Raw genomic sequence first — 24,077 nt, 5'->3', positions numbered from 1 at the left:
ACAATGATCAAAGCAGATATACACAATGACAATTTCTTAATGTTGACGAAATACAACTTGGTTAGGTTCTGACAACTAAGAGACTACATTCTTCAACAGAAGATAATTCCAGGATGTGAGAAATGCCCAAGATACATAAATTGACATGTTTCAGAAAGCAGGGCTATGAATAATTTCTTACTCCTATTATCAATTGTTGCTTAAGACCATCCTAAAAACTAATATGGGACTTCCAAACAATGGCCAGAAAAATAGCGGAAATCACAGAGACTAAAGACTCTGTTGACCAAATAAAAAACATACTAGAGGCACACAACACCAGATTTGAAGAGACAAAAGTAAGAATAAACAATACAGAGGACAGGATAATTGACTTCGAAGACTCAAAACAGCAAATAGAAGAAAAGATGGAAAAAACTGAATGGGAACTCAGGGAAATGACAGACAAAACAAAGTACACAAATATAAGAATCACTGGTGTTCCAGAAGGAGAAGAGAGGAGTAAAGGGCTAGGAAGAGCAGCTGAGGATATAATGGGGTAAAACTTCTCAACCCTCATAAAGGAAATAATTATACAAGTCAAAGAAGCCCAAAGAACTCCAAACAGAATAAATCCAAACAGGCCTTTCCCAAGGCACATACTAATCAGTCTGTCAAATGTTGAAGAAAAGCAGAAAATGCTGAAAGCAGAAAGAGAAAAACAATCTACTATACACAAGGCAAATCAAATAAGACTGAGTTCAGACTATTCAACTAGCACCCTGGAGGTGAGAAGAAAGTGGTATAATACATTCAAGATCTTGAAAGAGAAAGACTTCCAGCCAAGAAATTCTGTACCCAGACAAACTGTCCTTCAAAATCGAGGGAGAGATTAAAGTTTTCACAGACAAAGAAGTCCTGAAAGAATCTGTCAACAAGAAACTGGCCCTACAAGAAATACTAAAAGGGCGGGCCGCGGTGGCTCAGCGGGCAAGAGTGCTTGCCTGCCGTGCCGGAGGACCCCGGTTCGATTCCCGGCCCCAGCCCATGTAAAAAACAAACAAATAAACAAAATATAATAAAACAAGAAAATGTTTAAAAATGTTTCCCTTTCCTCCTCCCTTCCTTCCTTCATCCTTCCTTCCTTCTCTGTCTTTCCTTCCCTTCCTCCCTAAAAAAAAAAAAAAAAAAAAAAAAAAAAAGAAATACTAAAGGGAGTTCTGACAACTGAAAAGAAAGACAGTAGAGGGAGGTCTGAAGAAGAGCACAGAATTGAAGAACAACACTAAGGGTAATTTAAAGAATACAAAAAGAAAGAGGGAAAAGAATATGTAGATCTGACATATAAAATTAAAAAGATAAGGTAGTGGAATCAAGAAACGCTTTTTCAGTAATAACTTTGAATGTTAACGGATTAAATTTACCAATTAAAAGATACAGATTGGCAGAATGGATTAAGAAACATAATCCAGCTATATGCTGCTTACAAGAGACTCATCTTAGACACAAGGATAGATATAGATTGAAAATGAAAGGATGGAAAAAGATTTTCCACACAAGTTGTAACCAAAAGAAAGCAGGAGTAGCTATACAATATGGACAAAATAGACTTTAAATGTAAAGACATCATAAGAGACAAAGAAAGACACTATATGCTAATTAAAGGGTCAATTCACCAAGAAGATATAACAACCATAAATGTTTATGCACCCAATCAAGGAGCTCCAAAGTACATGAGACAGACATTGGCAAAATTGAAGGGAACAATAGATGTTTAAACAATAATAGTAGGAGACTTCAATACACCACTCTCCTCTATAGACAGAACAACCAGACAGAAGATCAACAAGGAAAGAGAGAAGTTAAATAACTTCATAAATGAATTAGACCTAACAGACAGATATAGGTCATTGCCTTCCAAAGCACAAGGTTATACATTCTTCTCTAGTGCTCTTGGAACATTCTCCAGGATAGACCATATACTGGGGCACAAAACAGGCCTTTATAAATTTAAAAATATTGAAAGTATTCAAAGTACTGTCTCATAACAGCAAAGTTGGAAGAACAGCAAACCGGAGAAAGAAGTGTTAGCTAATCCCAAAGCAAATAAGAGAAGAGAAATAACAAAAGATTAAAGCAGAGATAAATGAATGCAAGAACAAAAGAACAATAGAAAGAATCAACAAAACCAAAAGTTGGTTCTTTGAGAAAATCAATAAAATTGATGGGCCACTAGCAAGATTGACAAAGAAAAAAAGAGAGGATGTAAATAAACAAAATCAGAAATGAGAAGGGGTACGTTACCACAGACCCTGAAGAAATAAAAGAAATCATAAGAGGATACTATGAGCAACCATATACCAACAAACTAGACAATCTACATTAAATAAAAATCACATTATCATCTCGACTGATGTTGAAAAAGCATTCAACAAAATTCAGCATCCTTTTCTGACAAAAACACTCCAAAACATAGGAATCAAAGGTAACTGCCTCAGTATAGTAAGAGAAATATATGAAAAACCAATAACCAATATCGTACTTAATGGAGAGAGACTGAAAGCCTTCCCCATAAGATCAGGTAGAAGGCAAGGATGCCCATTGTCACCACTATTATTCAACACTGTGCTAGAAGTTCTAGCTAGAGCAATCAGGCAGGACAAAGAGGGCATCCAGGTTGGAAACGAAGATGATATATACTATACTTTATTTCCAGATGATATATACTATACTTGAAAGATCTTGCAAAGTTACCTGAGCTAATAAACAATTCAGCAAAGTGACGAGATATAAAATTAATGTGCAAAAATCAGTAACATTTCTATACACAAGCAATGAGATAGCTGAGGAGTCACTAAGGAAAAAATTCCATTCAAAACAGCAACTAAAAGAATCAAATACTTAGGAATGGACTTAACTAGGGATGTAAAGGACTTGAACACAGAAAACTACATAACATTGCTAAAAGAAATCAAAGGAGATCTAAATAGGTAGAAAGACATTCCCTACTCATGGATAAGAAGGCTAAATACAGTTAAGATGTCAGTTCTCCCCAAGTTGATTTATAGATTCAAAAAGTACCAATAAAAATTCCAACAACCTACTTTGAAGATTTGAAAAATCTAACTACCAAATTCATCTGGAAGGGAAAGAGACCCCGAATAGCTAAAAGCATCCTAAAAAAGAAGAACAAAGTGGGAGGATTAACACTCCCTGGCTTTAAAACCAATTATAAAGCCACAGTGGTCCAAACAGCGTGGCACTGCACAAAGACAGAGGCACTGAACAGTGGAATTGAATCGAGAGTGCAGAAACAGACCACCAAATCTATAGTCAACTAATTTTGACAAGGCCTCCAAATCCTATGAACTGGGACAAAATAGTCTTGAATAATTGGGCATGAAAGAACTGTATATCAATTAGCCAAGAGAATGAAAGAGGACTCATATCTTACACCCTACAGAAAAATTAACTCAAAGTAGATCAAACATCTATATATGTAAGAACTAGCACCATAAAACTTCAGAAGAAAATGTAAGGAAACATTTTTAAGACATAGTAATAGGAGGTAGCTTCCTGAACTTTACATCCAAGCACAAGCAACAAAAGAAAAAACAGATAAATGGGGACTCCTCAAAATCAAATGCTTCTGCACTTCAAAAGACTTTGTCAAAAAGGTGAACAGGCAGCCTACTCAATGGGCCAAAATATTTGGAAATCACATATCAGACAAAGGTTTGATTTCCTGCATATACAAAGAAATCATACAACTCAACAACAAAAGAACAAACAATCCAATTATAAAATGGACTAAAGATAGGAATAGGCATTTTTCTGAGGAGCAAATACAGATGGCTCAAAAGTGCATGAAGAGATGCTCATTTTCACTGGCTATAAGGGAAATGCAGATTAAGACTACAATGAGATACCACCTCACACCTAGAAGAGAGGATGTGGAGAAACTGGGATACTTATGCACTGCTGGTCGGAAAGTATGATGGGGCAGCCACAATGGAAGACAGTTTGGCGGTTCCTAGGAAACTAAATATTGAGTTGCCCTATGACCCAGCAATAGCACTACTTTGTATATACCCAGAAAAGCTGAAAGCAACGACACAAACAGATATTTGCACAACGTTATTCATAGCAGCATTATTCACAATCGCCAAAGGATGGAAACAAACCAAATGCCCATCAACAGACGAGCGGATCAACAAAATGTGGTATATACATACAATGGAATATTATGCAGCAGTAAGACAAAATGATGTTCTGAAGCACATGACAAATGGAAGAGCTCTGAGGACATAATGCTGAGTGAAGTTAGCCAGACATAAAAGGATAGATACTATATGAGTCCACTTTTATGACCAGCATAAAGGTATAATCAGAGTCTTATAAAACAAAAGATAGCGAACTTAGAGATACATAGAAGCTAGAGATGGGTGAACCATTAGCTAATGAGATTGAACTCCAATGTAAGGGAATAGATAGGTGCAAAGGTGATTCTTTAGTGGGTCTAGAAGTAAAATTACCATATTGAAGATGAGCAGAATTGAAAGGGGTTGTATAGACCTACATGTCAACTAACTCACACTAGAAATATCCATGAGTTCTTGTAAGAATTACTTCAAATATATGTTCTTGTATAAAGAGTGGTTAAGTCCAGGGTACAGGAGGAAAACTGCTATTGCATGCTATGAGCTGTGTTCAAAAGGAAACCATCAACACTACCACAGCAATAGCAGAGGTAAATAATGGGGTGAGGAAAAAGAATTAAGAGGAGGTTTAGATTTCCTATTTGGGAGGGTCTGTTTATTGGTTTTCTGTCTCTTGGGAACAATGAAATTATCTAAAATTGAGAATGCTGATGGACTGTGGACTGTCGGCCCTCTACATGATGCCCAGTGAATGTAGGTGGCTGAAGGATACATTGACAGAGAAGTAGATTGGCGAACGATGGTGTAGTCTCATGAACGAAGATTATGCTGCTACAAAAAGGAACAGTGTCATGAGGCATGCAACGATGTGAATGAACATGTGGGACCTTCGGTGAGACAAAATAAACCAGAAACAAAAAAACAACAATGGTATGGTCACCTTTAGAAAATTCTTATAAGAAAACAGGGGCCTAGATTATAAGCTTTTCAAGCAGACACATTAAGTCCAGAGTGGTGATTATTATTTCTGGATTTTGAAAAGCTGTTTTATGTATATAACCTGATATTTGAGATAAGAAAGAAGCTGAACAAGTTGGGGTTAAAGTAATTCAGAACATAGGGGTAAAGAAGACAGTGTCTATATCTTAGAACCACACATACTTTTTGAGCCCAATGGAAGAAAGGTTTATTTGATCTGGAAATTTTCTGTAGTGCATAATCTAATTCAACCTATCTGTATAGTTCAGTTGAACAACTGAAACACAGGAAGCACAAAGTAAGAAAGAGGTCCTTTAATCCTGTATAGATTATTGTAATGCCTAGAAACATCCTAGAGTATATAAGCAGATGATCAAAATGTACTGGCAAAGTCCCTTGAGGGAGGGGAGAAAGAATATAACTATATTAATACCATCAGGGAATCCCCTGATACTGTGTCAGACTTCAGGGACACCCAAATCAATAGGCCATGCCCTCTATCATGAGGCTTACTCTTGTGAAGCTTAGACTACCTATAGGCATGCCTAAGAGTTACTTCTGGAGGACCTCTGTTGTTGCTCAGATGTGGCCTCAGTCTCTCTAAGCCCAACTCTACAAGTGAAATCATTGCCCTCCCTGCTACGTGGGACATGACATTCAGGGGTGAAAGTCTCCCTGGCGACACGGAAAATGACTCCCAGGGATGAATCCAGACCTGGCACCGTGGGATCAACAATTACATTCTGACCAAAAGGGGGAAAAGAATTGTAATTAATAAAGTATCAGTGGCAGAGAGAATTCAAATACAGTTGAGAGGCTACTCTGGAGGTTGGTCTTATGCAAGCTTCAGGTAGACCCTGCTACCCATCATAACCTGCCAACCCCCAACCAGGACCATTCCAGCCAATCCTAAAGAATACGTAGGGCAATATATAAGATTCCACAAGGGTTCCAGGCACTAGAGTAACTTGCCAGAAACCTACAGCCTTCAGATGGGTCCCTGGTCCAGATAAGTCCTGAAACCTAGCCCAGCCTCTCCAGAACATCAGATAGTTCCATCTTCCTACCCCATATTAGTGACAGACCCTTCCAATATAAAACATTTAGAATTGTCATAGCCCATACAACCCCAATGAGAGGTATGGAAAGATCAAAGGTGATGGTGGAATTATACATAGAAGATAGGACTTTACAAATGAATATGAATGCTGAATCATTACACTGAGATCTCTTTTTTTTAGATAGAAGTAAAAACCTAAAATTGTGAAACTGTAACCCATGTCAAAGTTTGAAATATATTCTAGAACTAATTGTGGTGCTGTGCTTTGACATTTACAGCTTTTCTGAATATATGTTATTGCTCACAAAAAAGGAAAAAAAAAAGTCAACTGTGATGATAAAAAAGTATTTAAGCCCTCTATCCTCCTATATTCTGAAGCAACTAGAAGGAAAAATCTGAGAGGATATAGAAGGAAAAATCTGAGAAGATCATATGGTAGTCCATGAATAACTCTGGGATCTGTCCTGTAACCATTCGTTGAAGAGTGCTTTGAAAACTATTGCTTTTCTTTATTTATTTACTTTGTATATATGTTATACTATACAATAAATAAAGTTTTTAAAAAAAGACAACTAATATGGCCAGGTGTTTATAATGTAGGAGAAAATGTAAATGAGAAAATATTACTGAAAGATGAGGAAACAACTGACATTTTAGGAGTTGGTTCATGCTGGAGGGCAACAGAAGGAAAGGGTAAGAAGGTACTAGAAAAGGAAATCCCAGGGAAATGAAAGATCATCAACTATTTTTTTTTCTTTGACAAAGGAAAAAAAATTTGAGGAAATAAATTTCTCTTTTACAGTCCTTCAACTGTTGAAAAAAAAAAACTACACATTTATTAGCATAAAAATAATGCAATAATATTATGTGCTCCTAATGTGATTCAATACAAAGTATACAACATTAATGAAGTGTGCATGCCCAAATTATTTTTAGTCTGAATCTAATCATGAGGAAACAATCAGACAAATTCAGAAGTGGATTCTCAAATGGTTGGTTTTTAAGTCAATGTAATGGAAAACAAGAAAAGAACAGTCTAAACCAGTTTAGATTAAAATGAAGATATAACAACTAAAAGCAATATGTAATCTTGATGGGATCGTGAATTGACAGAAAAAAAATACATCTTTTTTTGGGCAGTTGGAAAATTTCAGTATGAACTATTATATGATACTATAAAAGTTTTAATTATTTTAGATGTGGTAATGATACTGTGGTTATGTAGAAGACTTCTTTTTTCTTGGGAATGTTCAGGATGAAATTCATGATGTCTGCAACTTTACTTTCAAATGGTTCAGCACACACTCAAATATATCCACCCACATACATATATCTATATGGGGAGGAGGGAAGTAGGAAGAGAATGGCAAAGTGTTAATAACTGGTTTATGGAAAAATTTATGTTTCAACTCTTCATTGTATACTAACTTTTTGTGGTTGTTGTTAAATAATCTAATAAGTAATCATAATTCTAAATCTGAAGGAGAAATGATGAATGTCAAATAACAAAGACAAGATACATTTCTGCCTCTCAAAAATGCTGCCACATTCACAGATCAAGAAAGTCCCAAAATGACTTGACGGCTTTTAAGATTAATGCTGATTACATTCTTGTTCCTTGACAGTCTGTGGAAGACTAGAATGGACAGCAACTTCGTTCAGTACATTCAAAACTAGAGGCAGAGAGTTTATTATCAGCCTTCTTCCTCCAAAGCTGAAGAAGGTTAAGAGGAAAAAACATTCTATTCTATTTGGGCTATAACTACATTTTTAAAAAGCATTTTAAAATTTGATTTATTATTAATCTTATTCAATCTTAGTACTGAGACAAGCTCTAAAAGTATAGACAACAGTTTCCATTTAATTCTCAAGGCATCACTATTAAATATGCATATTAAGTGATTTCCCAAATGCTCTAATTTTTTCTTATTATTATTGTTTCTTGGCATTTGTTGTTCCATGCGTCCCTAATTATCACAGCAAATACGAGAACTTCTGAACTGCTACAAGAATCTGCCTTGCTGACCAACATCCACAAAGTCCTTAAAACACATACACACGTATCCCTGTTACATTTTCCTTCGCAGAAAAATTATGTAAAAATAGAAAACCAAACAAAAAAGGGTACTGAAAAATGCAACAACTCTTTTATATGTCAATAGTGGAAAGCACATTGACCAGAGAATAAACAGGCAACAAAATATATACAAATAAAATATATAAAACAGTTTCTTGTTTTATTTACAGACAGATAGATAAATAAAAGGACAAAGTATGAAATTACTATGAAATGTGCATTCAAATGATGCCAAAAATAAAATTTCAAAGTGTGAACTTTGGGGTAGTATCAGCCTGTCTACTTTTAAACAAGTTAAAGAAATTGTAATACATAACCAATGATTTTTCCAGCTCTTCCATTTGTTTACAGCATTGGTTTCACACACATGAAAGGAGAGAACAATTTTATTCAATTCTAAGCTGATCTTTTTAAAAAGTTGGTTTAAAGGGGTCTATGAAGACTGAAGAAACACTGCTTACAGGAATGCCTCAGGACACAACAGTAAAATCTTATTTATCACCATTTATAGTATTGTGCTGGTAGTCCAAAGAGCCTTGAACACATTAAAGGAAGATACCAACAGCTAGAAAAATGTTTAAAACATAGACACTAAATTTCAAATTTAAATACAGATAAATTCCAGGCTGTAGAAAGAATATATATAAATATGATGGAGTAAGATGAGTATGATATGTAGGGGAGACTAGTGTAGATCTTTCTCCCTGGGCAAGACAATTGGGAAATATTAAAGATCACTACCCTTGTAATTTTCAGTGTGCTTCATCCACCCCTAAAGAAGGAACTAACAATAGTAAAACATAGCTTCAGACTCTGTAAGACATAAGGAGTTCTGGTACAAACTGAGGCCCTCCCAATTTTCTATAACTGGAAACAGCATTATTAGTGGCTTAGGACACACTTTCAACATGTACAGATTATCTACTTCAATCAAGTTAGAAAATAAGGTGCTAGAAACACAAAGAAAACTTCTGAGAACTTATTTATCTGGTTAATTAGATGGGTTGAATATAATACTAAAAAAAATCTCAGAGAAGTCCACAAATACTAAGTGCCAAAAAGAAGATGATGAATGTCATGGGAATTCAATAGGACAATTTTGTTAAGTTTTATGGGAAAGCTGGAACTTGCTCTTGGTCTCTAGGAGAGAGGAAAACATTCCAGGATGGTGACACTGCATGGCCAATGTTAGAATCTTTAGAAGTATAGTATCAACAGCCACAGGTTCTCTATGTAGTGACTACTGAGCAAGAAAGCTTAGAATTTTCACTTACTGCCATGTATGGCCTACACCCAGCATCTCTTGTCTTGGCAATGGAGTCCACAAGCTGTCCACTGATGCCGAAGTCACAGAGTTTAATATTTCCACTTCTGTCCAGAAGAATATTGGAAGGTTTGATATCTGCAAGAGATAGAGGTCATTCAGTATAAAAGTAACCAACCAAACGAGCGAGATTCTAAAACACTAAGCCAAAACACTGAAAAATCATAGGCTCCATAAGTGTCCTTTAAACTTGGATATCTAAGAAGCAGTAAAACATCTTCATTTAACACATGCAATTGTAATTCATGTTTGAAAGGTAACTTTAATGACTAGAACTGTCAAAGCAAAAGTCATTTTTATTAGCAACATCTCAATCCAGAAGGTATGGGAAAAAGTTGATTCTGTCTTAAAAATCTCCATATTTATAAGACAGACATGTTTTTTCCTATGCTTTTCTTATTGGAAATGAGAAAAAAACAATTTTCTGAATGTCTGTGAATAAAAACTAAAATATTGCATTTTCATCAAGCTGCTTGTATTCATTAAACTATTTCAAATTTAGTACAGTTAATACAAAACAATATGAGAAATATGAATTTAATCTATCCAAGTATACCAAGCTACTTTACAAAAAGTGACAAAGGCTACAACATTAAAGTATACAAATGATAAACTCACAATTCAGTTAAAGTAGAAACATAACTAAACTTTAAAAGTATCCATTACAGTACTGCCAAGACCTTAGTTTTCTGGAATCAGAGAAGCAAAGGTTCAAAATCTAGGGTTAAAAATCACGATGTAAATGGTGGCAAGCTACTTGATTTCTCTTAATAACCAGTTTCTTCACTACTAAACAGAAATAACAATTCCTACTAAATAGGAATGTGAAGATTAAAACATCTAGTGCATACATAAACATTTGTATTCAATAAATACAGCCATTTAATTATTTCTCACTGAGAGATTTTCCTGGTTTTAGACAACTTCAAATTTCTCCCAACCAAAACTATTCTTCAATTCCTTGAGAAGCCAGATTCTTCTCTACCACTCTCAAAGCAGGTGTACTTTCCTTCAAGTTGAGAAAAACCAAGAGCCTTAATTTGGTTCTCCAAGTCTTATATTCCCCTCGCAGCCAAACTGTCACCTGGGTTATCACTCCTAAAACCTCATCCTTCCTAACAATCAAGTCACTACTAGAACATGACAACCAGCTACCTGGTCAATTCCTCCCCAGTGCCCACTAATTCTCTATCAAACCTTCCATCCATTTCATTGTCAGTCTCATGGCTCAATGAATAAAAAGATTTATAAACATAAGATACAGAAAACAATGTAGTTAATGCAGAATGTGACCTACCAAAAAATCCAGAAAAGAGGCCTTACCATTGCTGGCAGAGCAGACTGCGTATCAAACATCATTTCTAGCTAACCCCTCCTTTCTAATGGAACCAGGATTTTGTTGAGGTATCCACTCTGCTCTCTGTGGCTCCATCCATACCTTCAAAAAGTGGCTCCTATTGGTCTATGCTTATCAGGGTAGTCTCATGACAATTTTAGGTAAGGACATGAGGCAATTCTGATGGATTAGACAAGAGAAAATATTAAAGCATACTGGAAAATTTCCCTGATCCTAAAGACAGCTACAAAGGAAAAGATATTTTCTTCTTCAGAAGGTTGTCATATCTAGATGTGACACTTGGAACTGCTATAACTGTTATTGCACATTTTCTTCTTCAGAAGGTTGTCATATCTAGATGTGACACTTGGAACTGCTATAACTGTTATTGCCCTGAGGATGGAACCAACATATTGAGGAGGGCAAAGCCAAGAGAAGAGCACTTGAGTTCTAATCATAGAAGGAAGCCTATCTTTGAACTTAAGACAGATAATGAATTTCTCTGAGGTTTAAGCCAGTTAGGATTTTCTGTTACTTATCATCAAAAGCACTCTTACCAGCAGAAAAACAAAAACAAAACAAAACAAAAAACACATGCAAAACACCTAATTAGAAATTGATCACTTTCTTTAGTAATAGAAAAACTAAAGCTACTTCTAAAGACTTTTTCTTACATACAACCCCAGGAAGTATCTCAGCACTTTAGTGTGAATAGTGAGTATCCCTAAGCTAATTCTCAAATGCTTTCAAGGTGACACTTGTAATTTCAAAGCATAACTAAAGAAGAGGGAAAAAACAAGATGATACAAGAGGAACAAAAATTTGGTTAGGGACCTAACCTTATATGATTTTAGACAAAAAGAGAAAATAAGAAGCTTATCTAATGTTACTTTTAACAAATTTTAAGTCAGACTTCCATACAAGAAAGGGGAAAATTAAACAAAATATCTTGATGATGTTTAAGATTAACTAATTTCAATGGCCCAATCTCAACCACAGACTAAAATTACTTCAGTAAGTACCTGAATGACTTGTTTTTTTAACCACTAGAAACTATGTTTCTTATAATTTAAATGTTCTTGCTTCTCTGAATTTGACATTTTACTTTCCAACCCATTTACTGTCAGGATGAAACACGCACTGTCACACAGGAACTTCAGTTTGTCCATTATAAATATAATGAGGGTAGTGACACTGTGCGCTTCTTCAAAGTCACTCCCTCACTACTATGACTCTAGCAATGATAAATAGGACAAGGTTTAATTTATTTGCTGAATTATATTCAAGATTCCCAAGACATTCAACAATAAAGAGACAAAACAATCCAATTTTAAAAATGGGCAAAGGTCTTGAATAGACATTTCTCCAAAGAAGACATACAAATGGCCAATAAACACATGACAAGGTACTCAACATCATAAGATATCAGAGAAATGCAAATCAAACCACAAGATACCACTCCATACCCACTAGAATGCCTATTATTAAAAAAAAAAAAAAATAAGTCCTAGTGAGAATGCAGGGAAATAGGACCCTTCATACACTGTTGGTGTGAGTGTAAAATGGTGCAGCTGCTGTGAGTGAGACACTTAAGAACTATGTCAACCAAAAAAAGCTTTGAACAACCAGCAAGAACTGGCAGAATATCTTTCTAGGGGATCCAGGAAGCAGTTTAAAAACTACAGTAATAATTTAAGCACTAGATCAAGAAAAAGCCTAGCTAGTTAAAAGCAGTGAGGTCACACAGTGCTCTATCTGGCCCCTCTCCACCCCCCACCATCTAGACACAGAACAAGCCCACACTTCCGTATGGATCCCAGGTGTCATTCCAGAGGGAACAGAGTAAACTCCTGCACATACCAGGGTATGTATGCCTGGCTAGTCTCTCTGGAGTGGCCTGAGGGACCCACCATCCCACAACCTGCCCTGAATATAGAAGGCAGCTTAGAGACCCTTACAGGATGCTGTGGGATAGCAGTCAAGTCATGCTACCTGAGGGGGGAGATTGCAGGCTGCAGAATATACCCTGCAGTGTTCAGAACCTTGAAGAAACTGTATCTTAAAGGAGAGGGGACATTTGTAACCATGTAAAAGGGAGAATTCCTAGGGCTACACACAACATGGCCCCAGACAAGACATACGCACTGAAAGGATCAGGGAGGCCCCCATGCTCTGTCCTGGAATTCTTCTCATGCAACCCATTGTAGGGATGAGCCCTGAAGGAGAGCACTCCCATAGGTTTATGCACAAACACTGGAAAAGATGTTTTCTTTTTTTACTTTTATTGTTGTTGTTGGCTCTTGGCACTTAAAGAAAACTCAGTCATAGCATTAGCTGGATAGGAGCTAAAAACAGATAATTAAGAGTCTAAATTTTAATAGTAACACTTTAAAATATCAAAATATCCAGGTTTCAACAAAGGGTTACAAAACAAATAGACAGGAAGTTATGGCCCCAGCAAAGGAGAAAATTAAAGCATGAGAAACCATCAATGAGAGAGACCAGACCTGGGACATTCCAGAAAAAGACTTAAAAAATGGTCCTAAATATGCTCAGAGAAACTAAAGGAAACATGGACAAGAACTAATGGCAATCAGGAAAACAGCAGATGAACACAAAGAGAGTATTTATAGAGAGAGATGAAAAGGAATGAAACAGCTGAAGAACACCATATCAGAAATCTAAAATTCCCTAGAAGGGGAGGGGTTCAATAGCAAATTGGAGCTGGCAAAAGAAAGAATAGATGAAGTAGAACCAGTGAATTTGAAGATTCAATGAAATAAATGAGTAAACTTGAAGACAATTGAAATTATCCACTCTAAGGAACAAAAAGAGGAAGAATGAAGTGAATAGAACCTAAGGAACCTTTGGGATACCATTAGGCATACCAATGTGCACACTGTGGGAGTCCTAGAAAGAGAAGAAAGGAACAGAAATAATATTCAAAGAAATAATGGCTAAAAACTTCCCAGTTTAATAAAAGACCTGAATATACACATTCAAGATGCTCAACAAACTCCAAACAGGATAAACCCAAGTAGACCCATGCCATGGTGTATCAAATGCTCAAGATAGAGAGAATGCTAAAAGCTGCAAGAAAAAAGCAACATGTCACATACAAAAGAGGCTCAATAAGATTAATTGCTGATTTCTCATTGACAGCTACGGTGGCAAGACAATGGGATAATATATTTAAAGTGCTGAAGCAAAAAAGCGCCACCCATGAGTTCTATATCCAGCAAAACAATCTTTCAAAAATGAGGGAGATTGAGGCATTCCCAGATAAACAAAAGCTGAGGGAGTTCATCATCACCAGACTGGCCCTACAAGAGATGCTAGAAATTTCTGCAGGCTGAAAGGAAATGACAATATATAATAGATCAAAGCTACATAAAAAAAAATAAAGAGCTCCTTCCTGTGAGGGTCTGACACAGATTAATACAAATGCTGGTACTATTATGTTTTTGGCTTGTAACTCCACTTTTTACTTCCTACAGTATTAGATACATAAAATATATAAAAGGTAATAATAAATCAATAGTTTTGGACCCATAAAGTATAAACACGCAAGCTGTGAAAAGAACTACATAAAGGTGGGTTGATGGAGGTGTTTAGGAATGTAATTTGTGTACACTACTGAACTTAAGTTGGTATCATAGCAAATGAGATTGTTATAGAAATAGTATATTAAATTTAAGCCCCACCATTTACATTAAAAAAATATATATATATATAGGAGAATATGCAAGCTCAGAGAAATATAAATGAGAGTACACATTGCAAGGGGATGAAAGTGGGCAGCAGCAATGAAGAGTTGATACATAACAAGTGCACAATTTCTGTCTGGAGAGACAGAAAGTTTCCATAATGGAAGATGGTGAAGGTACCACAATATTGCGAATGTGATTAATCCCACTGAATGGTACAGTTGGGGATGGTTGAGATGAGAAAGTTTATACTATATATATATGTTTACACATTTAAAACAAGAAAAGAAAGAACAACTAAAGAGACAATTAAGTGTAATAGATGATCTTGGATGGAATCTAGCAAAGGAGGAGAAAAGGTTCAAAGGGACATAATAGGAACATATGAAAAACTGGAATGCAAACGGTAAACTTTATGTCAATGTCAATGTTAAAGTTTTCCAACTTGATACCTGTATAACTGCATATCCTTGTTATTAGGAAATGTACAGCAATGTATTATATGCTCAAGGAGCACAAGGTATAGAACCTATTTTGAAATTTTTAGGAAAACTATTAGACAGACAAATGGATAGACAGAATGATATGGTAAATGAGGCACATTGTCAAAATTGGTGGATCTGGATATGGGGGGGGGGAGTTGAGTTCTCTGTATGGATTTTGTACTATTTTTGCAACTTTCCTGTAAGTTTGAAATTATTTTAAAGATGAAACTGACAGTCTAACAAAAAAAAAGATTGCTAAGGAATTACCGTCTTCTGAAATTTGGTCTTCAACAGATCAACACCAAATGTTTAAATCTGGGTTAGTGCCTAAGGTGGCTAAGATCCTACGTCCACAAACAGAATATGCCTCAGAAGAGTTTCAACGTGCAACACTTATTTGCACGCTGAATTCTCTCAATTTACAGAAAAGAGTCTATAAAAAACAAATGCCTTTAAAATGCTCATGGAAACTATCCCTCAAAGTCTGCTACGAATAGCCCCAGGATCACCTACCTGTGCGCCTTATTTATATACACAGAGAACATTAGCTATAAAGCAAATGAATAATTATTTTTCATCTAAGAGTAACACAACTTGCAGTATAACCTAAACTTTTGGAGTACATAAAGTATTTCTGTGTTAAAAATACAAACATTTTTAAATGGCAATTCAGTTTTAGGAATGCTTATACTCTGATACTGTAATTTTCAGTTAAGTTTTTTCCTATTAGGAAAAAAGTTGATTTCTTTTCTACAAAAAACAATTCATACCCACCTCTGTGAATGATTTTCAAGTTTTCTTTTAAGTGGTTTAGTGCTTTCACAGTCTAGCGAAACAAAGGAGAGATGGGATAAACAGTTTCAACTTAATCAAACAGCACAACAGTTTATCCTAAGTCTATCCCACTCAGCCACTCAGCCCTTTGTACATATTTTAAGGTTAATATTTCAGTATGTTGTCCATCTTTGTTTTATGGTAACTGAAAAAAATTTATTTGCCTTTTCATGCTGTTTCTTGACATTTTTAAAAAAATGGTGACATAATTTGTTTAATATGTCATTAAGAAGTTAGACAATGTTTCTTGTATCTCCAAACTTTACAAGAATAAAAATATTCAACACAAGTGAGAACAAATGGGTAGGCTCCATTATCAACAATAATTAAAAAGTTTTTCCAAAGACTCAGTTCCTCACAATCATTTACCCTCACTGGGTGCTGAGTCATTAAGGTAATTTTTTCAGGGCCAAAGTATATGAGCAGTCACTGTGGCAAAATCACTGATCAATCCAGAATTGATCCTGTTGCCTTGATCACACTATTCATTATGAGGAAATTAAAGCTTTCTTCAGAAAGGGAGGAACAGTGGCTTGAATTAAATTTCCACAGCCTCAAACGAAACAAGAACTAAACAAAAGGCCAACCAATAGCTATATTAGAGTCAAGTCAAGTCTCCATCAAGCTGCTGGGAATCAGGAATGTAAGACACACCCAGTCATAATGTTTCAACAGCAAAGGACTCAGAAATCTAGCTCTGCTTGTGTCCTCAATGGGTTATTAACTAGCAAAAGAAAAAGAAAAAAGAGAGATTATCTGATTCAATACTAAGCAATTTTAAATCCTGCAGTTAATATATAATATAGGGTGGTCACCAGTGTATAGGGAAACAGGCAAATATGTAATAAATTATTTACTGATAAATATATTATATTGTAATATATGTTAAAATAATTTTATCTGTGTCTTCTGACTTCAAGGCCACCTTGTGGTATTGTGTTGAGGTACTGGGCTCTAGGGTCAGGCTACCTGGGCTTACATCATTTTCCAGTTACACTATATTACCTTCAAGGCATATGAATTTCTTAACCTCTCCATGCTTCAGATCTGTAACAAGATGGTTACAGTATGTGCTAGAGGACTGCTATGAAGACTAAATATTGCAGGATCTTAGCCTGATACAAATAAAATTAGCTACTATTGTTATCCCACTATTTATTACATTATATATATATTATGAATAGTAACAAGTTCCAAGACAATACTGGGTTTGGCACTACTAGAGGGAGGTGGCTAAAACTGATCTCTATAAAATTTTCATATACCCATCTAGATAACAATGCAATTTCTAGTATAACTACCTTCCTTATATAAAATTATACAAAAGAGTATCTATCTTAAAATTTAGCTCATAAAACATTTAAATGAAAGCATTAATTAGGCAAAATGAGTTAAAAGTGCTTTTTTTTTGGCATGGGCAGCCACTGGGAATCGAACCCAGGTCTCTGGCATGGCAGCTGAGATAAAAGTGCTTTTAATATTAATTTAAGATCTATGAATCTTAGATGGTAATTAACAACATTTAGTATTCATAGCAATCCTCTATGTACATACTATAGCTTAATCCATTTTTTAAAATTTCAACTTAGAAACCTTTAAACAAACACACCTCTTACAACTAAAATACAGTTCAGAAGTTGTCTTTATTTATAACCTGTCACGTTAACCTTTAATGATTAATCAGGATAAACTGGCAATTGATTGGTGGCGTACTGGACATGAAGGTGCAGGGAAGAAAGAGATAGGAAATTACTGAAACCAAAATATCTATTTTATAACTTCCTGTGAGACTTAATTTATATATAAACTAATACAATTCCGGGAATAGCATTAGTGCAGAATGATAGGAGTCTCAAGAACCTTATGAATTTTGTCCTGTTAAAAAGAAATGTATATGTTATTTTTCACAATAAAAAAATTAAAATTAAAAAAAATAAATTGCATTTTATTCTTTAAAAAAAGTTCGCAAGCAATCTTTATCAAATAAAAGGTTTAAAGCAAGCAAGAAAGTGATCATGAATTGACTTTTAAACAGCAAACACATATGCAAGAGATTGACTCTTTTCTTTTTGGTACTCTGGTGAAAGTGAATTGATTAAATTAATAGTAACCCTGGTACCCAAAACTGCTAGTCAATAATTTAAATAGTTTATAGACGAAAAACCCAAATCTTAAACCATGGGAAATATACTTTGTCTAAGAGCATCAATTAAGATGATTCAAGGAGACTGCTGCTTTTTTATTAACATAGGGATAATATGCGAGTATAACCTATATAAATATAGTTAGGGGGGAAAAAATGGACAAAAAATTTTTTCCTAGTCATGTTTACAGGACAGTCTGTTATGATTCATTGTGATTCGAAGGAAAATAACAGTATTTATCAGTGTCGGTTTTTATCTAGATCATATTTTAGAAAGTGCTCTTCTGATATATTTCTGACTTACTGTATAAACTACCCCAGAGAAGTAACTCTTCCTTTTCCTATTACAAATTGTTTTCCTGGAATCTAAATAACATTTTGTGCAGGAGATTCAGATATGTAAATTTAAAACCCAACAGTATCTTTATATAATTATATAGAGAATGAACAATTTAATAATATAATTTTGAAATACAAATAACAAAAAAATAGGTACTTACTGCTAAAGTGATTTTGCCTAAAATTTCTTCTGGAATAACATCATCTAATACACTATATACATATTTGTAAAACTTATCAAACGAGGTAGACATGAGTTCCATACAGATCCAACAGTCACCCTACAAAATAAAAAATATCTGTTACTCTTACACATCCTCATTAATTACAACCTCGCCTCTACATAAAATAAAAATGCAATTAGAGAGGAAGCAATCTCCCTCGTTTTTTCTCCCTCAAACTGGTGATAATCTTTTATCCTTCATTAAAGTAGAAAATTCTCCTCATATTTAACCACAAACTTAAGAGGCTAAAGCCATATTTCCCCACTCTTCACTGTAAGGACAAGGACAGTGTTACATAGAAAAATGTGTGCTATTTTTTAAAACAAATTTCAAATTCTGTTACAACAGAACATAAAAATATGAAATATGTGGAAAGCTGTTCATTCTCACGACCAAAGAAAACAGACTACAGTAATCTTGCATATAATCTTCCTAAATAAGAAAAAAATATATAGCAAGGCCACTAATTCAAGTCATTGCTCAAGGGCTACCTTCTCAATAAGGCCTACCTTAACCCTAGTTCACCTTAGCCTAAGCATCCCACTCTTACCACTTCCTCTCCCTGCTCTACGCTGTACAGCCTTTATTGTCTTCTAAAACATAATTTCCTTATTTATTATATTTGTCACCTTTCTTCTCTACTAGGATGTAAGTGCCACCAGGACAGAGCTTCAATAAGTATTTCTTGAATGAATACTAGATGTAATTCAAAACTGCTGACAGCAGTTTTAAACCTGTTTGAAACAACTGAAACAATCTGACAGTAAAATGAGAGAAATAAATGTTTATACCCTTTGACAATCCTCCCATCACTGGAAATCTAACAAATATTCCATAAAATATAAAAAGAAAAACAAAACAGGCAATAACAAAAAAGTAGAAACCACAGAAAAACCTCACAAAAGGGAATGGTACATTATTGGCTAGAAATCTAAAATTAAATGATTTGGAAAACTATACAGTTTATGAGAGGTATTCAATATATTTGGTGGAAAACACAGACTAAATGCAGATAGCATAATTATAATTCTATAAAGCATGTACAGGTACAAATAGCTATCACTTTTTATGATGACCAAAAATTATCTTAAAGGATTTTATATGATGTTACTGATTTATGGTTCCGACTGTATTCTTGGAGATTTTCTACTCACTAACTGCTTACCCCTTCTGTCTGACCTAGATCATTTATATAAGAGATTAATGCCTGTCAAGGGATGATGGTCTACACAGAACAGCACAGCTAGTAAATACAAAGCAATGACTATAACCCAATTTCCCCACCTCTTTTCTCCTATTAACTCCTACAGTGCAAGTATAATTAACTTATACAGAAAGAAAACACACGCTTTGATGAACACTGAGATGAGTAATACAACTCTAAAAATAGGACTATCTGCTGAATTTTTCAAAAGTTTCAGGATGCTACATGGATTCACAGAATGTTTATTTAGAAAGCACATTTAGGACAGTGACATTTTTACTTACATTTTTATTGTCTTTTTTTTTCTCTGACTTTCTTTTTAAGAGTGCGCTTCGAGAACGGTTCTCATAAGACTGAGTAATACCCATCCTCACCCAAGACACACTCAGGAATTTTTTTTTTTTTTTGAAATCTAAAGACACCATCTCAGATTTACTAGAATGTTCTCTTAGAGAACAATATAACACAATTTAACTCATCCATTTAGAAAATCAGTTAAGGAAGGAACTTTATCTTAGTATTATATCAAAATGGAAAGATCACTGACTTTAGAATCAGAAAGGACTGACTTGTCAGACTCCTACTTACTATTATGCAAGTTTGAGCTTCTCAATTCCTCATCTGTGAAATGAGAATGTCCCACCATTTTCAATGGGCTATTGATAAAATCAATTGAACTAATATATATGAAGCACAAAATAAAGTACCTGGCACTTGCTAAAACTATAGTTAACTAGGAGGAGAATGGATAGAAAATAGGAAGGCTTCCAGAAGAGAAAGACATACATGGGAACAGGGAGATTAAAGGTAAGAAGAAAACTGAGAACTGAGGATAGGGAGGTGGAAGTTTTATTTGTTTCTAAGGCATATGACCTGATATACACTTCATATCTCCTCTGACAGTCCCTTTTGGCCATAACTGAAAACAGACAATGGCAATGAGCTGCATAAACAATGGAATGGCTTTGAACTTTCTCAGAACGTAGCAAAAGTGTTCAAGTAAAAGATAGGAGGACCACATGTCTAAAACATGAAAGAGTAAATTACTTACTGTATATGGGCTTACTGAAGAAAAGATGGAAGATGATGAAAAACTGAACTATGAAGCTCAACATACAGGAAAGGCTTCTACATACAAAATTCAGATTAAACCAGTAACATTTTTAAATACCCCACAGAAAATTAAATGTTTAAAAAGTCACCATTCAAAATAGAAAAAAAAAAACAAAAGGTACCGAGGAGTATATGCAGCAAAATATGGAGAACCTTTATGAAAGCAAGTATAAAATGTTACTAAAACACTAACAACAACCTGATCAAATGGAGAGGCAGGACACGTTTATGAAGATGAAGACTGAAGATCATCAATATGTCAAATTCTCCCAAATTAACCCACGAAGTAAATTAAATTCTAAACAAATGTTAATGAACCTATATGGTTGACCCTAAGATTTATATAGAAAAGTAGTGCCAAGAATAAACAACATAATTAAAGAAGGGGGACTGACAAAGACTTTGTATAAACTTGTCCCAATTAAAACAGTGTAATGATAGACAGAAGTAAATGCACGAACAGAACAGGTTCAAAAGACAATATACATGTGAAAAGATGATATATGATACATATAGCTAAGCGTATTACTGGAAAAGTACAAAATGTTCAATTAATGCTGGACTTCCATACAGAAAAAAGTAAAATTAGAGCCTTACCTCAAATCATTTACAAATATAAACATAAAACTCTCAAATGGATTAAAGATAAAACTAAGAAAAGCAAGTTTAAAATTTACGTAAGAGTCCTTTATGTCTTAAGGGAAAGAAAAAAAAAAACTTTTCCCCAAAGAAAGACATAAAAACAACAAAAAAACAAGGGATAGGACTTCCTACTTTTAACTGCATTATAATGAAAACTTCTGCATGATGAAGGATGTCAATCAAAAGTTAAAAAATAAGACGAGATCGGGCACGTTCAGGGTAGTACGCCACCCTGAAGAAAGGAAATGTCTTCATATAGACTATGGTGGCAAAGGCATTTCTATTTACCTAGGTTGTATAGTACGATGTGCGAATAAAATTATTTAAAAATGAAAAACTTAAAACGTAAATTAAAAGACAAAATACCTTCTTGATTGCAGAAAAACAAAGCATTAGTACCCTGAATAATAAAGTACTATGCTTAATTAATTAGGAAAAGACAAAACTTAACGCAGTAAGGGCAAAGAGATAGAAACAGACAAGTAGAGAACCTGAATCTCCTATATCATCAGTAATCAGGAACATACAATTTTCAAACCCATATGACAGCCAGAAATAAAAAGTTTAATTAACCAAATGTTAGTGATAGCAAGAAAAATGAGATCTGTGGCATACATGCTTAGCTTATGGTCTACACAACACACCTTTTTCTCATGTACAACATGTCAAAGTAGAAACTACATTTCCCAGTCTTCCACGTAAGAAGGACAGCTAAGGAGATGTAAACACAATTTCAGGAAAACTCATTTTGTTCTTCATTCTTATAACTTAAGGACATGACAACTGAACATCTTGTACCAGGAGGCAACCCTAAAAATGGAAACCACAAGCTCAACAATCCACTAACAGTCTCCATTATGGAATCTGAATAGGATTCCTAATATAGGAATTCTCAGATATTACTGGTGGGAATTTAAGTGAGTATAACCACCATGGGAAAGGTATGAAAATGTTTAATTTTTCCTGGAAGCAATTCTTAGGCTTCATTATAAGTAGTCTTAGAATTTCCACTATAGAAACAGGTTTCATAAGGGCAAGATTAAAGATCAAGGGCTATATTCTTGGGACTCCCAAATGTCTGAGAGGGTACCAGGGGTTTCACGGATGGAAAAGTTTAATAGCTCTATATGTCTCTCTAGAGTTCGCTCAAGGGACTCTACCACTACTTTTTAATTATCAGCTCACCACGGTCTGAGATGCACAGAATTACAAGGCCTCATTCCCATTCTGGGCTCCATGTATTTGGGTTGTTTAAATGAGCTATCCAGATAAGGTTGATTTAGACAGTGTGTTACCAAAAATTTAGGTTCTAGACACAATAAAACTCTCTGTGCCTTTGGTCTCATGCATCATAAAGTAGGTGAAGCTCTAGAGTACACACACTATCATGTTTTTCTCTGTATTATAATTTACCTTAGTCCCCAACAGATCGGCTGCATTTTTATCTCTAATTAAAACCTGATCTCTTTTTCAGTTACTTTAACTGTTATTATATGTAGCAATGCTAACTTTCAGGGTTGCCGAACTCCATTTACGAGCTTTAGGCGTCAACAGAAGTTCTCAATGTTCCAGGGCAAAACAAGCTGAGACACATATAGCTCAATGCCTCAGAATCTAGACACTTACAATTTCGGACTAAGCATGGCTACTATAAGAGCATACCATCTAGGCTTCAATCCTCTTATAAGTATTTTCCAAAAGAGACCATGACAAGTTCGTTCTTTTGTTTCTGGCTTATTTTTGCAGAACACATTGTCCCCAAGGTTCATTCAGTTTGTTGTGTGCCTCACAATGTCATTCCCTTTTGTATCTGCACAATATTCCACCATTTATCTATCTATCTATCTATCTATCTATCTATCTATCTATCTATCTATCTATCTATCATCTATCACAGTTCACCTTTGGCTTTTCAGTCATTCTACCCTTGGGCCCGCTCCATCCACTGGGCACCATGGATAATGTCCAAAATAAACAAACCATGTCTTACAGTATCCTCACTTGGTTGTACAATCAGAAGCACTCTCAATTTTAGACAATTTTCATTGGTCCAAAGAGACAAGGAACTGATAAACGCAGCCTCACCCAAAATCAAATCAAAACGTGCCCTAATCTTGTCCCTCCCACCCACCACCCACGCACAACTATTCACCCCTGGTATTGCTGGGGTACTGTTGCTATCTTCCTGTTAAATACAGGCTATAGTATGCAATTTTGGTTTTCCTTCTATACGCCTCTATTACTGACTCTATATACAAGAGCAAACCTTTCAAGTTGTTCACATGAGAATTTATAATTGTAGAGTTAATCGGTGCAATACATCGCACCATATATCCCATTTCAATCATATTGACCTTGAACATGGCAATGTTACGTATATTCCCACAAACTGGCTACCATCTCTGTACCCATTCCTTTATATTTAAGTTCCACCCTATGGGTAACCTTTCCCCATATTGAGCTTCTATGTAC

General features: G+C 35.0%; 1 protein-coding gene across 2 annotated transcripts in view; it reads right to left on the bottom strand.

Annotated features, from left to right (window-relative positions):
* The window catches only part of MAP2K4 (mitogen-activated protein kinase kinase 4), a 168,483-nt gene that overhangs the window by 35,719 nt on the left and 108,687 nt on the right, over window positions 1–24,077 (bottom strand). For both annotated transcript variants that reach the window (XM_077166020.1, XM_077166019.1), the window contains 3 exons: window positions 18,584–18,703; window positions 15,881–15,932; window positions 9,529–9,656 (listed from right to left, as the gene is read on the bottom strand). In XM_077166020.1, the coding sequence (XP_077022135.1) occupies window positions 9,529–9,656; window positions 15,881–15,932; window positions 18,584–18,703 (300 nt within the window). The remainder of the gene's footprint in view (window positions 1–9,528; window positions 9,657–15,880; window positions 15,933–18,583; window positions 18,704–24,077) is intronic.

The sequence above is a fragment of the Tamandua tetradactyla genome, chromosome 6 (assembly GCF_023851605.1).
Source record: "Tamandua tetradactyla isolate mTamTet1 chromosome 6, mTamTet1.pri, whole genome shotgun sequence".
NCBI lineage: Eukaryota > Metazoa > Chordata > Mammalia > Pilosa > Myrmecophagidae > Tamandua > Tamandua tetradactyla.
This window is presented reverse-complemented; position numbering and strand designations above follow the sequence as displayed.